This window comes from Castor canadensis, chromosome 3 (assembly GCF_047511655.1).
Source record: "Castor canadensis chromosome 3, mCasCan1.hap1v2, whole genome shotgun sequence".
In the NCBI taxonomy this organism is placed as follows: domain Eukaryota; kingdom Metazoa; phylum Chordata; class Mammalia; order Rodentia; family Castoridae; genus Castor; species Castor canadensis.
The window spans coordinates 198,476,186-198,490,463 of NC_133388.1; the positions used below are offsets into that span (position 1 = coordinate 198,476,186).

At 56.2% G+C, this 14,278-nt stretch overlaps 1 protein-coding gene across 4 annotated transcripts; it reads left to right on the forward strand.

The window, feature by feature from the left end:
• Nucleotides 1-1,424: 1,424 nt before the first annotated feature.
• On the forward strand, nt 1,425-6,208 carry Gli4 (GLI family zinc finger 4). Of its 4 annotated transcripts, none has more exons than XM_074069334.1 (4): nt 1,425-1,499; nt 2,453-2,598; nt 4,361-4,456; nt 5,027-6,208. In XM_074069334.1, exons 2-4 carry the CDS (start codon nt 2,490-2,492, stop codon nt 5,902-5,904), a joined length of 1,083 nt encoding a protein of 360 aa, XP_073925435.1. In that variant the 5' UTR covers nt 1,425-1,499; nt 2,453-2,489; the 3' UTR covers nt 5,905-6,208. The 4 variants fall into 4 exon arrangements, with proteins under 4 accessions (XP_073925435.1, XP_073925433.1, XP_073925434.1 ...); XM_074069332.1 differs by lacking the exon at nt 1,425-1,499 and adding an exon at nt 1,545-1,930; XM_074069333.1 differs by lacking the exon at nt 1,425-1,499 and adding an exon at nt 1,545-1,918.
• Nucleotides 6,209-14,278: the final 8,070 nt, after the last annotated feature.

The following is a 14,278-nucleotide window of genomic DNA, read 5'->3' on the forward strand; positions in this document are numbered from 1 at the left end:
TGGAATGCCTGGGGGTTTTGTTGTTTGTTTTTGTTTTGTTTTGGGGTTTTTTGGCTTTATTTTGTTTTTTTGAGATTGGGTCTGTGTAGCTCAGGCTGACCTCAAACTTGCAAGCCTCCTGCCTCAACCTCCCAGGTGCTGGGATTACAGGTATGCCCCATCACGCCTGGTTGAAATGCCTGTTTTCTTACAGCTAGAGTTTAGGGGTTTTTTTATAAATTAGGTTCAAGTTCTTTGTGGGACATATACATACATACATATATATATGATTCGTATAATCTTCCAGTTTCCCAATGTTGACAGTTATTTCTTTAAAAACAGAAACATTGTAATCCAAACAAAACAGGGCCGTTGAGCTGAATGAGGTTCAGAACTACTGATTTTCCATGTCTAGTATAGAAAAACTACAATCACTTTGAGGATATCTGAGAAAAACCCTGAGTCTTGCATAAATGTTCTCTAGCTCTGTTAAATACAAAACAACTATTGTGCTCTGGTTTGGCCCAACCTCCAAAGAGCTTACAGATAGCTTGGTCCACACCCAACCATGTGCCCCCACTGCAGAAATTCCGGAACAGGGTTTCCTGAGTACAAACTCCATCCGGGAAAACCAGGATCAGATGTGTGCGTTCAGAAGCCCTCTCCGGCCCCACCTGACCCTTAGGAAACCCACTCCCAGGCAGCCCCTACTCTACTGCCCTGCTGAGAAAACCTGAACTCCACATTAATGCCTGGGATCTGTTTAATACCTGCAGAACACAATTTTGCTTATTCTTGCCCCTAAGGATTACTGCCCCACGGACCTTTGAGGGTGTCCCCAGTCCGCAGAGCGGGGCAGGGGCTGGAACCGGCTCCAGCCCAGCAGGTTCACATCAAACTGGGCTCCTGGCCGCACAGACCCCTCTTTGCTCTTCCCTTCCCCGTGAGCGCAGTATCTGGGGAGGGGAGGGAAAGGGGTCCTGGATTTCTGGACCCACCAAGGATGAGGGTCCCTGCGAGCCTGGCACGCGGGCTCAGGCCCGGGTCACTTCAGGGGACAGGGTTTCGAACCCAACAAGGAGCAGCACCCTCTTTTGGTGATGTCAGCAAGGGGCTGGCGCAGAAACCGGTGAGCCCCGGAGAACTCGGGCAGGACCCCGCCCAAGGGTGCGGGGACCAGGTCAGGCCCCGCGGCCCTCTGAACGTCCGGACCGCACGGTGGAACTGACACCAGTGGAGGGCAAGGGCTGTTTCCCAGCAAGGGGGGCTCAGTCCCCCGAAAGGGACTTGGGCGGGCTTTTCGGATGGCTTGTCAGCCTTCGAGGGCAAGGCCCTGCCGCGCCCGTGTCCCCCGGGGCGGGGTCCCCGCTGAGGCCGCGGCGGAGGGCAACCGAGGCGCGGTCCTCCGGCGCCCAGAGCGTCCCGGAAGCGCGCGGGGCGGGGCGGGGCGGGGCGGCGCAGGACGACGGGCGGGGCGCTTCCGGCCGGCCTCGGGGCCGCCGCCGCCTCCCGCGCGGAAGGTGAGTGGGCGCTGGTCCCGTCGCGTCCCGCGTGTTTCCGCCCAGTCCCCGCGGTGCAGCCCCGCCCGCCGGCCGCCCCTCGCCGCGACCTTGGTCGTCCCCGCGCCCTCGGGTCTCTGCGGGGCGCCTTCCGAAGGGGCCGCGGTCGTCCCCGCGTGCAAAGGAGGCGGCCCGAGACCCGGCCCGGCGGCCCGCAGGACGGAGGCGCGAGCAGTGGGCGTGCGTGGCTCCAGGGCCAGGGCAGCCATCTGCCTTGGGGCTCGGGTCATGTCCCGTCCCCAGTGCCGCGCCGGCAGCCCCTGTCCCCCGGCCGGGCGCTCCTGCATCTTGCCAGGCGCGCGTCACCTGTTGTCCTTTCTCCCGGTCACGGTGAGAAGCAGAAACCACCTCTCGCGCTCGACTCAGACGTCTCTTGCAAAGCAAGTTGAAAGGTGTCTTTGACCCTTACGTGAGCGTCAGCTGGGTGGGCAGGCCGGACCTGGGGGCCTCCGCCTGTGCCTCCCGCTCCGCAGTGTTGGGGAAGGAGAAGGGTTTCCGCTCTAGAAAACGAGAGTTTTCAGAACCTTCATTTTCTGGCCGTCTTGGGTCAGCGTCACGCTCCCCCAGGGTCAGAGGCCCCCAGCTGTGGTTCCCAGAGCTGTAGTTCAGTTTTCTTCTCTGCGGGTGAGAAGTGGGTTGAACGAGCATTCAGAATCACTTGCTGAAAAGAGCTTTGGGTCAGTTTCTGCAGAGCTGCCAGTGGTGTCCTGATAAGGATTTCTCACTGAGTGAACAAACATACCAGGCCCTGATCCACATCCTAGTCCAGTTCATCTGCCTTATCTCATGGCATCCTTACCTTGCGGAGTGGAGGAGACTCGTGTTAGCTGGGACTGCCGGGCAGATGGCGTGGTGCCTCTCCCCCAACCTTCCCTCTCCACTTCCTCCTCTGCCTTGGTTTTCATTTTCCCCAGGTCCCTGGTGCACACACCTTCAGCAGGTCTCAGGAAGATGGCGGCCCTAGGAGATGTTGAGGAGTCTCCTCCTGTCCCACCCCCCATCAGTCTGTCGTCACCCAGGACACCTGCAGCACCGCTTCACCTCCATGGGCATTCACACGGTACTTGCCTCAGCTTGCTGTGCCCCTTCTGCCCTGCCTCCACCCCATGAACACCAGAAGCTTGTGCACCTCACTGGATACTAGGGTCTCAGGGTACTGGTACAGGATACTCCAGCAGAGGCTGAGATGGGCAGTGCTTCAGCTCCCTAGGGAACGGCCTCCTAGGCCTGTTTCTTTCTGGGTGTGGTAGAGAAAGAGTGCCTCAGAAGAGGCCCCTTGTGAGCAGGAGTGAGTCCCTCTCTGAGTCCGGGAGCCAGGAAGACCCCAGAGTTCTTTCAGGGATGGTCTATGTGTGGTCACCCTATGACCTTCCCAGATAAAGCCATCAGCCTTGCTTCACCCCATAGTGTGGCCTCATTGAGGGGTCAAGGCATGGAGGAGTCCCAGCATTGTTGTGCCACTGGGCCCCCCAGACTCTGAGAGGCTAAGGAGTCCTGAGGCTTTGTGTCTGAAGCACATAGGAGGCCTTGCTGCCGTCATGAACTGGTAACAGTAGGACAAAGTCACATGTAGGGACTGGCTCTTGTCCGGTCCTTGCATTTTGGTGACTGATGCCAGTGAGTGCTGAGGCTCATGCAGCCATGCTCTATGCCAGGCTGTGATCTCCTCAAAGTCCATTCATGACTTTTCAAATGGACACTCAGATAAGGACAGAGAGGTCACGCATAGCTGGGGAGTTGCAGGGATCAGAATAGGGTTCCTAGCCCTGCCCTGTCTGCTTCCTGGCTCCCGGACCCTTCTGTCCCTCACCCTCTCCACAGGGAAGGGGCCTGAGAGCAGTTTGCTGTGGTCCTGATGGGTCGTGCCAGGGAGTGCCTGGGAGGAGCCCAGATACCAATTCAAGTTCTCACTCTTGGCCCTGTGTGGGGCAACCCACCACTGTCCGTCTCAAGTCCGCAATGGTTTTTGTGCCCCAGGGCCCAGTCCTCCACCCTCCTCCAGTCATTATTTTGAAGCAGCACTTCAGCCTCTCACTCTTATAACAGCCTGGTAAGATAGGTCCTCCTATATTGTTAGTGACCTGGCCATAAAACTGCAAAGGTGGTTTCTGAGCTGGGATGTGGTTGCCGGTGGGAGAGATTGTTGCCAGGACATGGTGGAGGCCCGAAGAGGCTGGAAGCAGACAAGAAAATTACTTTCATCCCTCACCTGGACAGATGGATAAAGGGCAGCTCTGTGCCCACTTCCCAGCGGTGAGCAAGGGCAGGGGCTCCTCTGTTGCTAGTTGCTTCCTCAGGAGTGCCCACAGTTTCCTTTTTGTGTGTGTGTTTTCTTTTTTGGTGCTTTTTTGGGATTGAACCCAGGGCCTTGCACATGCCAGGCAAGCGCTCTGCCATGAGCTACATCCCAACCCTTCCTTTTTCTGAGTAACTGGGATTACAGGTGTGCTTATTCCACAGATTACTCAGCAGAGAAGACCCCAGGGTTTCTGGAACCTTCCCAGGGTTTCCAACCAGATAGGGACCAAGCCAGGACTTCTTGGAGCCCTGGTTTCCCAGCTTCCAAACCAAAGTCTGAGATGGGCAAGGAGTTCTGTCCTGGGGAGGCCGTCCCAGGACGCCTGGGTGCCAGCAGCCTGCATAGGCCACACATGGTCACTTTAGGTGGGGAGGCCTGGCGGGTGAGGCATATGTTGTGTGTCGAGGGCTTCACTCAGGAGCACTTGGCATCCTGCAGGTGGCCATGCCAGCAGTGCTGGTTCCAGGGGACAGGGAGGCTACACTCTGGAGGGTGGGGATGAGCTGCAGCCCCCTGCCTGCAGGTTCCCTTGGCTCCAGCCCTGAGGTGCCCTCCCAGCCAACAGACCTGGACCTCCAAGAGATAGCGGAAGTAAAAAATTGCAGAGACACCTGGCCTGGTGAGTGAATGGGACCCCCATCCCAGCAGCCTTGGGAGCCCTGTGTGGGTGCAGCATTGAGCACATTTCCCTGGAACCCATCTTAATGCCTGGCTGTTACTCATGTCTGCCCTAGGAGGTTCCAGGTTGGTGGGGAAATTGGCTGTGGTGCTTTTACCAATAAGGGCACAATGAGCCCTGTCATGTCAGGTGCAGGCCGTAGGCTCTTGTCACCTGTCCTAAGGCTGGTCTTTCCCCAGCCCTCTTAACCTGCAGGACCACTTTTGAGAGCCAGCCCTTAGTGTTAAGCCAGTGCTTACTAAAAGGGCGACATCACAGATCTCATTAACTGCTGTTTCCCAGAAATGTTCAGACACAGGCTCAGGGCCACCCTCTGGTGGGGGTCCCAGCCAACTCCCTTCCTTGTCTTTGTAACAGCCTTCCAGAGCCAGGCACACCCCCACCCCCAGCACTGCCAGGCCCCTTCCTCCTCGGGACGTCCCTAGTTAGGCTCTCCTCCTGCTCTCACTTAGTTCCCAGCCCCTGAAAAGGGGGCTGGGTGTCATCTGCCTCTGCCATTTCTCCTTTTAGACTCTGGGTCCGAGCCAGAGCAGGCTCCCTCTCCCCACACACATGGTGCCGAAGATGGGGTGGCTCCAGATGGAGGGGCGCCGCGGGGCCTCCTGAGGAGCCTTCCCCACAGGTCCCAGCGTGGGGACAGCTTTGGGCAGGAGTCCAGCTTGGAGCCGCCGTCTGATCAGCCCAGCAGAGCCATGCCCTGCAAGCAGAGGAGGGGCGCCTGGCATGTGGCTCTCCTGCCACAGGGAGCCCCTGGGCCGGAGGGCAGCTCCGAGCGGGCCCCGCGGCAGGCGGGTGCAAAGCCGCACCGCTGTGAGGCCTGCGGCAAGAGCTTCAAGTACAACTCGCTGCTGCTGAAGCACCAGCGCATCCACACGGGCGAGAAGCCCTATGCCTGCCACGAGTGCGGCAAGTGCTTCCGCGGCTGGTCGGGCTTCATCCAGCACCACCGCATCCACACGGGCGAGAAGCCGTACGAGTGCGGCCAGTGCGGGCGCGCCTTCAGCCACAGCTCGCACTTCACGCAGCACCTGCGCATCCACAACGGCGAGAAGCCCTACAAGTGCGGCGACTGCGGCCAGGCCTTCAGCCAGAGCTCCAACCTGGTGCGCCACCAGCGGCTGCACACGGGCGAGAAGCCGTACGCCTGCAGCCAGTGCGGCAAGGCCTTCATCTGGAGCTCCGTGCTCATCGAGCACCAGCGCATCCACACCGGCGAGAAGCCCTACGAGTGCGGCGATTGCGGCAAGGCCTTCCGCGGCCGCTCGCACTTCTTCCGGCACCTGCGGACCCACACCGGCGAGAAGCCCTTCGCCTGTGGCGCCTGCGGCAAGGCCTTCGGCCAGAGCTCGCAGCTCATCCAGCACCAGAGGGTGCACTACCGCGAGTAGCGCGCCCCGATACGTTGTATGGACGGAGACGGGAGCCGGCCTGAGGATGCAGCCCTGCAACCGATCCTCTGGAGCTGTGGGCAGCCCGGGAGTCTCCGGGGCGGGGCCTGAAGCCAGTAGCTGCCCAGAGCCATGCCAAGGAGTGGTCAGGCCTGCCTAGCCGAAGAAAATCATGGGATGGAGACACAGATGGGGGCACCCACACTTCTCCAGTCACACTGTCCTCCCTAGGCACGGGGCTTCTGCTGTGGTGTTCCCTTGCACAGCTGCTTCTGGCGCATTCTAACAGCAGCTTGTCCCCACACGCAGAGCACTCAGGTCTGTTTGCTTTCTCACCCCTTTTCCCCTCTATTTCAGGGACTGCAGCCAGCAAGCTTCAGTGGAGGAGCTCCCTTCCCATTGCTTTCCCGGTGTCACGTCTCTGTCCCTGTCCCACCCCTACCCACCACTGGATGTATGTAGGCTGCTGCCATAGCAGGGCCACAGCTTTGGTCATCCCGAGAGTCTGGAAGGTAGTTTGGGGCCTTTGGCCCTTATGACAAGAAGGTGACAGCTAAGCAGGTGGGGTCACAAGAGCCCTGCCTGCCCTAACCGCACCCACCAGGACAGCAGAAGACTACTTGGCCCTTCCAAGGCTGCAGTTCTCTAAAGTCTGACCTCAGCCCTCTCCTCTCTGGCTGGGACTTGTCCAGAGTCCCTGGTTGTCCCCCAGGTCCCCATGAGGATCTACAAGGTCACTAATCTTCTTGAAGCAAGTAACCTGCTTTATGGCAGTGTCATCAGCCCCCATCAGTAGAGGCTCTGAGGTGACTCATGACTTGCTCCAGATCACACAGTGACCAACCCAGGCCCTGCTAGAACAGTGGGACCTGGTCTGGATTCAGCCTGACAGATCCTGTGCAGTCCCTGAGGAGGCACCCCACGGCCCTTTTGTAGGACACTCTATGGCTGCCAAGTACTGTCACTTCCCTCTCCCACCTCCCCATGCCACATGTGCATGTGGGATTGTGAGATTTCAGGTGTGGTTTGTGGGCACCGGGCCTCAGCACCCTGGTGGAACCCCCCTGCCTTGAGAGCTGATGTTCACATATCCCAGACAGCCAGTCCAGGAAGTGACCCCCAAGTGCCTGTGGGGCAGCAAAGGGGCTGAGTATACACTACTGCCCCAGGACTCCCAGCCAGGGTTTGAGTACTGAACTGATCCTAACATTCCACCCAATGCACTCGCATTTCAGGGAACCTCAAGCAGCCTGGCAGGACTCAGTCATGGACCTTTCAGGTCCTTTCTCTCCCTTGTTAAGCCTGCTTGAGCTTGTCAGCCTCCAGTCAGAAAGGCCACCATTCTTGTCATTTGCTGAGCTCCCAGGGACATCGGCCTGGAACAGCACAGTGGTCCTGCTCCCAGTCATGCCCCTCCCCGCCCTCCACTTTGCATTACACAAGGCATACTCTCCAGGCTGCTGTGTCCCCGGAAACCTGGGCACAGCGCCACCTAGAGGGCCCTTAGCAGGACAGCCACCTTCTGACCTATGTCATTATGAACCCAGGCTGGATTCTTGGCCTTCAGTCTCTACTCCATAAGGACCAGAATCTTGGTAAGGATTGGTGGTCTCTGGTAGTCCAGGATTGGAATTTGAGTCCAGCACTTGCTTTTCAGAGTGTTTCTACCTCAAACGGGGCGGCCCAGTTCCATCAGCACCCCTTGTGGCAGTTGGGAGGATGGCAAGTGTTGAGCTCTGTACATTGTCAGGTGTCTGTGAAAGGGTTACTGGAATTGGGTGGAAGAGGACATCACCATTTTACCAGAAGGCCATCTGAGCCTGGTACAGGATCATTGAATGGAAAGCTAGCAGGGGAGCAGAAAAGGGTTGTGTGTCAGAACCCACAAACTGTGGGTACAGTATCTGCATTTGTCCCCGGAGGGGCACTGACTGTTCAAGCCCGGGAACTGTGGGAAAGGGCTTCTGAGGCTTCCAGGAACAGCAGGCAAGGGGAGGGTTGTGAGTTCACTAAATCGTAGGATATGAGAACTGGCCCCAAGATTGCACAGGGTGCAATTCACTGAGGACTTGCAGAAGCATGACTCTGGGTGGCAGCAAGACCAATGGATCCCCACAGTTGGGGTCAGAAAGGGGCATTTTGTGGGTTAGGACAAAAGTAACTTCCTTGTGGCTGGAATATAATTGGTTTGTCTTAGATAACACTGAAGAGTCAGGCACACCCTGGAGCCAGGTCCAGTGGGTTGACCCCTTGGTGGGTGCAAAGCCCATTAAGCACAACCAGGAGGTACATAAGTGCAACAGAAAGGAGCACCCTGGAGTTATTTCTTGAAGCAGTTCCTCCCTAAACAAAGAAACCAGGAGTCTTACTGGGAAACGTACATGTTCATGTAGGAGAGAGCGCTAGGTGTAGGGAGGCTATTCCCAAGGCACACTCAGTTGGAATCCGTACAGCACATGCATGGCTTTGGGTGGGAGTCTAGCAAGATAAGCGGTGTACATGCTTACTCAAGGTCACATAAAAAGAGTGCCTTGGTAATTTGGGCTGGGTCCTTTTATTTCTCAGACGGCTCTTAAAAGGATCATTAAATCATTGAAAGGGGTAGTGCCCCCCAAAATCATAAAAGCACCTGTCTAGCAATACTATTCTTAGGGTTTTGTCCACTATGGTTTATTGGAAAATGTGCAGGAAAACCAACTAGGGTTACTCTGGGGCAATCATTGGGGTTACAGCTCAAGATGGCGGCAGTCAGGTCAAGCTGAATCCAAGCACAGGGCCAGAGGCGGGCTGTATATGCCTGTGGATTGGCAAAGGGCAAAATCAATCTTGGGTTTGGACATGAGGTTGGTGGTTTTGTTTTTCACTTCTACATAGATAGACATGGTAATGGCTAATAGAATCAACTGTAACTTAAAGCCCAGCTCTATTTTTTTTTTCAGTGTTGATTGAACCCAGGGCTTTGTACATGCTTTGCCAGAGTTACATCCCTGACCCAGCTGTACTCTGTGTGGGGGTGGGGAACGGACTGTTGTTTGAACTCACAGCATCAAGATTGCAAAGCAAGCACTCTACCACTTGAGCCACGCCTCCAGTCCATTTTCCTCTGGTTATTTTGGAGATGGTGGTCTCCTAAACTATTTGCCCAGGCTGGCCCCCAACATCAATTCTCCCAATCTCAGCCTCCCAAACAGCTAGGATTATACCAGTGTGAGCCACTGGTGCCCAGTACCCAGCTCTGCTCGTGGTCATGAGCTAGGTGAGTTATTAATCGCTAAGGTAGTACACTGCTTAGTGTACTCACTACTGAAGTGATGTCCTAGGGTTTTCCAGTGTTTCCAGAGATCTCAAATACATTGAAATGCTCTGTCCCAAAGCAACTGGACGGGAAACCAACGGGGTTGAATGCTGGGGTTCACAGTGTGCCTCTCCACCTGGCAGATGGCCTCAGGTCTGTGGCCAGGGTGCCTCATGGGAAATGTGTTCTTGCTGGCAGACGGCCTAGTGACGCTTGCTTGGCCATGTCCAGTTTATGGAAGGCGATGGTCGTGCCCTGTATCCATATCCCACCCCTGTGGTTCTTTTTTGAGCGCTGGCTCCCTCCTGGCCTCAGTTCTGGACAGTAAGGCTCCGCCCGGTCCCAGCCACCACCGCCATCTCTCCTGGACCATTCCCCAGCCAGGGCTGGATTCCCCCGGCTCAGAGGCCTCTGGCGGTTGCAGTGGACTAATGTCCCTCCAGCTTCCCAAAGCCTCCAGGGTCAGTCAGCACCAGGGACAGCACGGAGGGCGGGCGGTGCTTCGTCCGAGGGTCCCCGGAAGAACCTCCAGCGAGGGGTTCCCCTGCCCGGTCCTCCGACCTTCCTAGACCCCGGAGGTAGGCGAGCCGCCCGGGAGCTGGTCCCCCGCCGTCCAGGTCCAGCCCGCGGCGAGCAGGAGCTTTGAGGGCGGACAGCGAGTCCTCACTACTGGCCTGGACCTGCTTCCCAGGGTGCCTAGAACGAGGCTGCTCCCCCGGGGAACAGGGAGGCCATCCGCCAGGTCCCCACGTCGTGCTTTTTCCACTTGTTACAGCTGAAGGACTCGATCCTTGTGAGAAAGCTCATTCTTGAGCATGGGGACAGACTTTTTTAAGTCCAGTTGTCACCATCAGCTTCTCCCTGTACCGCCGGGAGGATGACAAGGATGCCCCTCTGTCAGGTGAGAATGCCCACCTTCCTGGGCTTTGTCTGGACGAGTCCATTTGCCCCTCAGCTGGCCGCTTGCCCCTTAGGTGAGTTCTGAGCCCCTTGTGGAAATCCCAGCTGCATTTCTAATCAGGAAGTCTTCACCCCAGCCAATGGCAGCTCTGGCACCTGCTGTGACTTTGTCTATCGCCTGGCCTGCCAAGGGGACACAGAACTTCCCTCTTCAGCCTCGTCCTTTGACCATCAGGCCACAGGCCCTGTTCCTGGTAACTCTCCAACTCCGTGTGCAGCTCCCTGCCCTAGTGTTCCCCTGGGAGGGTCAGGGCCCTCAGCCACCCCCACCCCCAGTCTCAGGGAGGAGAATGGAAGTCAAGTCTTTAAAGAGCACATGTTTTTCACGGGTTTCCTTTTCCCCAATAGCATTTGTTTGTGCTCTTTTCAAATTGTGGGACGTGTAGGAAAAATAAGAGAGACCAGGGAGCAGCAATTCCCTCAGCAACTGTAGAGGACTGTTTGCCACGGTTGCAGCCAGTCCTTGCTTTTTAAAACAAAGATTCAATGCTTACTGCCCCCTGAAAGTACCTTCCTATTCCGAGGTTTCAGATGTGTCAGGAGCTGTGCCGGAGCCCTATCCCTCTCACTTGAGGGGCTCTGGTGAGGTTTGAGGTTCAGTGGGGATCTACCCACACCCACAGTCTGCACTCAGGGCTGGGTTCTGAGGCCCCTGTGTTTTCCCACACTGCCTTCCCACCACCGCCCTCTGTCGTCCCTCAGTTCACTGTAACCATGAGTAGACATACGTTTTCAGGGAGGATGACTGGGTGAGGGTCTGTGAGGTCCTCCAGACTCCATGCAGTTCCTTGGAGTGCCCATACATAGTCCTATTGGGAGTCTGTTGCCCCCGTTGAGAGAGTTGTCCCCAAGTGCGTCCCTGACATGGGAGGTGGGTTTGCCAGTGGCACTGCTTGGTTAGTTGGCTCCAGGCTTTGCCCAGGTGTGCCTCATACAACCCTGCACAGCTGGTCACAGCCTGACACTGCAGGGAGCCTGGCTGCTGGTGGCTGTCTTTGGCAGCCTTCCGGCACTTGGCAAGTACATTACCAAATAGCACATTACCTATTCGCCCCACAACCGCGTGCAGCCCCCAGGCAAGCTGAGACACAAAGCAGTGACTCTGGGAGCCAGATGGTCCCCACAGCATGGGAGGACTCAGGAAGGGACAGATGTCCAGATGAGTGAAGACATGGCCTGGTCATTTGCCCTCGGTGACTTCTAGCCACTTTGCCTATTGGCGAAGTCCTTTGCCAGTAGGATGGCAGTACTGTTGGTGCCAGCACTAACTGGGGGCTGACCCAGGCTGGGCCCTCTCATCTGCGAGGCTACATCTGGACTGCAGTCCTGTGTGGCTGCCGGTCAGTGTGGTGGGGCCAGGCACCCCCGCAACAGAGCAGGGCTGCCCAGTTCCCAAAGGCTCTACGTGCTCTCTGTTGCCTCTGCACATGAAGGACAGCTGGGGGCAGGCAGAGGGGCAGTAAATAGGATTCTCTGGGCATGTGGTTTAGGTTGGGGTTCTCCTGGCAGAACTCTGCTGAGTTGCCCCTTGACCTCACTGTGGGAACACCCATGACCTTCCGTCTTTCCCAGCCTGGACGCTCTAATCGTCGTTTCTGGACCTGAAGAGCCTCACTAAGGAGCGTGTTGGAGTTGGTTTCCTGATACTAACTTTTCCTGGCATCTGGTGTTTTTGGTTTTTTAGGGGCTGTGCTGGTCCCATTGCCTCCCTGTTAGGATCACGAAGCAGGAACCCACGCTGTCTGTGCCCCTCAGTCCATCTCCCATACTGGGTGCTGTCATTCTGTGCTGCAGGACTCCAGGGGGTGTTGCAGTTGCCAGTGACTCAGGTGTATGACTCTGGGCCTTTTTCTGGTCCCAGTGCTTCTGGCATGGACCCCCAAAGCCCCATCCTGGACAGAGAAAATGTCCCTTTTCCTCCCACTCATGTAAACCAGATAGTCTTGTCTTCCCCCAGTGTCACAATCTTTGGCTCAGAATACAGCCACACTTGCCTCCCCCCTTTCTGGTTTCAGACCTTGAGTATCCAATCAAAGAGCAGGCTCCCCAGAGCACACAGAGGCACCTTCACGCACCAGGTAGCCTTCCAGGAAGAGGCTCCCAAGCCCTGCAACCCACCAAGGGGACTCTGCAGGCCAGGCGAGTTCCCAGAGCTACAGTGCGTTCCAAACCAAAGGTGAAAGGGCAGAGACGGACGAAGATGTGAGTGCCGAGCTCCTGCAGCCCCAGGGTGCTGCTGTGCAGAGGGACCCAGGGGGTGCAGCCGGCTCCTGGGCAGGAGGGGAGGCCCTTTGGGGACTTGAGGACTCCATGGTGCCCTCCCTTAGGGCACCATGGCCTTAGCGAATACTGTAAGGTAAGGTGAGCTGTGGTTTTCATACTGTTTAAGAGTTATTAAAGAAAAGAGCCAGGTGCCAGTGACTCACACCTGTAATCTGAGCTACTGGAGAAGCAAAGATCAAGAGGATCGAGGCCCTGGGCAAGTACTTAAGAAACCCTATTTCTAAAATACCCAATACAAAAAAAGGGCTGGCAGAGTGGCTCAAGTAGTAGAGAGCCTGCCTCGCAAGCGTGAGGACCTGACTTCAAGTTCCAGTACCACTTTTTTAAAAAGTTATAAAAAGAGAAGAGTTGAATCTGCAGAAAGTACATTTACCATTTGGGCTTTTACCCAAAAGCATTTGGCTTCTGCTCAAGTTGTTCATGCCCTGCACGGACTCTTCACTGGGAACAGCTGAGGTGGTGCCAGGAAGCCAAGGCAATGAGGACCCCAGTGCTGCAGTGACACAGGGTGGTGGCTGCAGCTGGATGGGCCAGGTGAAGGAGGCATGGGAGGGGCGGGTGGCAGGGGGCAACCACTCCTGGAGGTTCACCAGGTAGCCTGGCCTGAGGCTTGGAGAGGTGGCACCCCTTGCTGGGTTCTGGAGGGTGGAAAGAGAGGAAAGCCTGGTGGCATGTCAGGGAATTTGGTGCCACGGTGGGTAAAAAGAACTTACCAAGACAAGCAAGTGGGAAAAGCAAGAGCCTTATTAGGGCACAGAGAAGCAGCGGCAGCTGAGCACAGGGATGGTTGGGGCAGGTTTATTTATGTAAAGCAAAGCAAAGCAAAAGTGCACCCTGAGACTCAAGAAGGAGTGCTGTGCCAAGACCTCAAGCCTTTATTAGGGTCTGCAGAGACGCAGGTGGTCAGTCCTGGAAAATAGGGTCATGTGTCATTAACCCAGAGACTGGGCTATGGGTCATCGACACCCATGTCTGGAGGAGGGGGGTAGTTCCTGGTCTTATATGGTCAGAGTGAGGCTGTTATTTTTTTTGGGGGGGGGCAGGGGCTCTAGGGGCTGCAGGTTAGCAAGACCCTGCTGTATGTCACAAGCCGTTCTGTTAACATCAACAGTCTAGGATGTGATTCCTTATCAACACCCACACCATGGTTTTCAGCCACCAGCTTTCCTAACTCCCTGCCCAGCCTACACTAGCACAACGAGATTGTAGGTCAGCTGGGTGCAGGAGATGTGGAGTTTGGAAAGAGGCCTGGAGGGGACAGGGTGCCTGGAATGGTGGGAGGGAGCAGGACTCTAGGAATGTCCTGCCTAGAGTAAGGGGCCTAGAGTTTGTCCCCTGAAAAGGGGCAGGGCAGACTTCAGAGAGTCACATGTATCAAGATGAGACTTGGAATATCACTCAGTGGGGACAAGGTGGTCTTCAAACTGTAAACTACTCCATGGGATGAGGAGGGAATATCTAGTTACTCTCTCTCTCTCTCCCCCCTCTCTCTCTCTCTTCTCTTTCCCTCCTTCTCTCTCTCCCCCTCTCTCTCCCTCCCTCCCTCCCTCCCACTTGAGCCATGCCTCCAGTCTTTTCTGCTTTGGTTATTTTTCAAGTAGGGTCTCTTGTTTTTGCTGGGGACAGCCTCATCCTCAATGATTTCTATTTGTGACAGCTCCTGTCATCCCAGCTGGGATTGTAGTCCTGTACCACCAGGATTTTGTGTATGCTTCATAATCTTTTATCCTTTGTTACAAAGAAATCTGCAGCATGTGGATGTGTGCAGACATCTTTACTGATGCAGGGGTTAAGAAAGGCCCAGGCACAAGATGGTGAGTGTTGGACTGGGCAGGA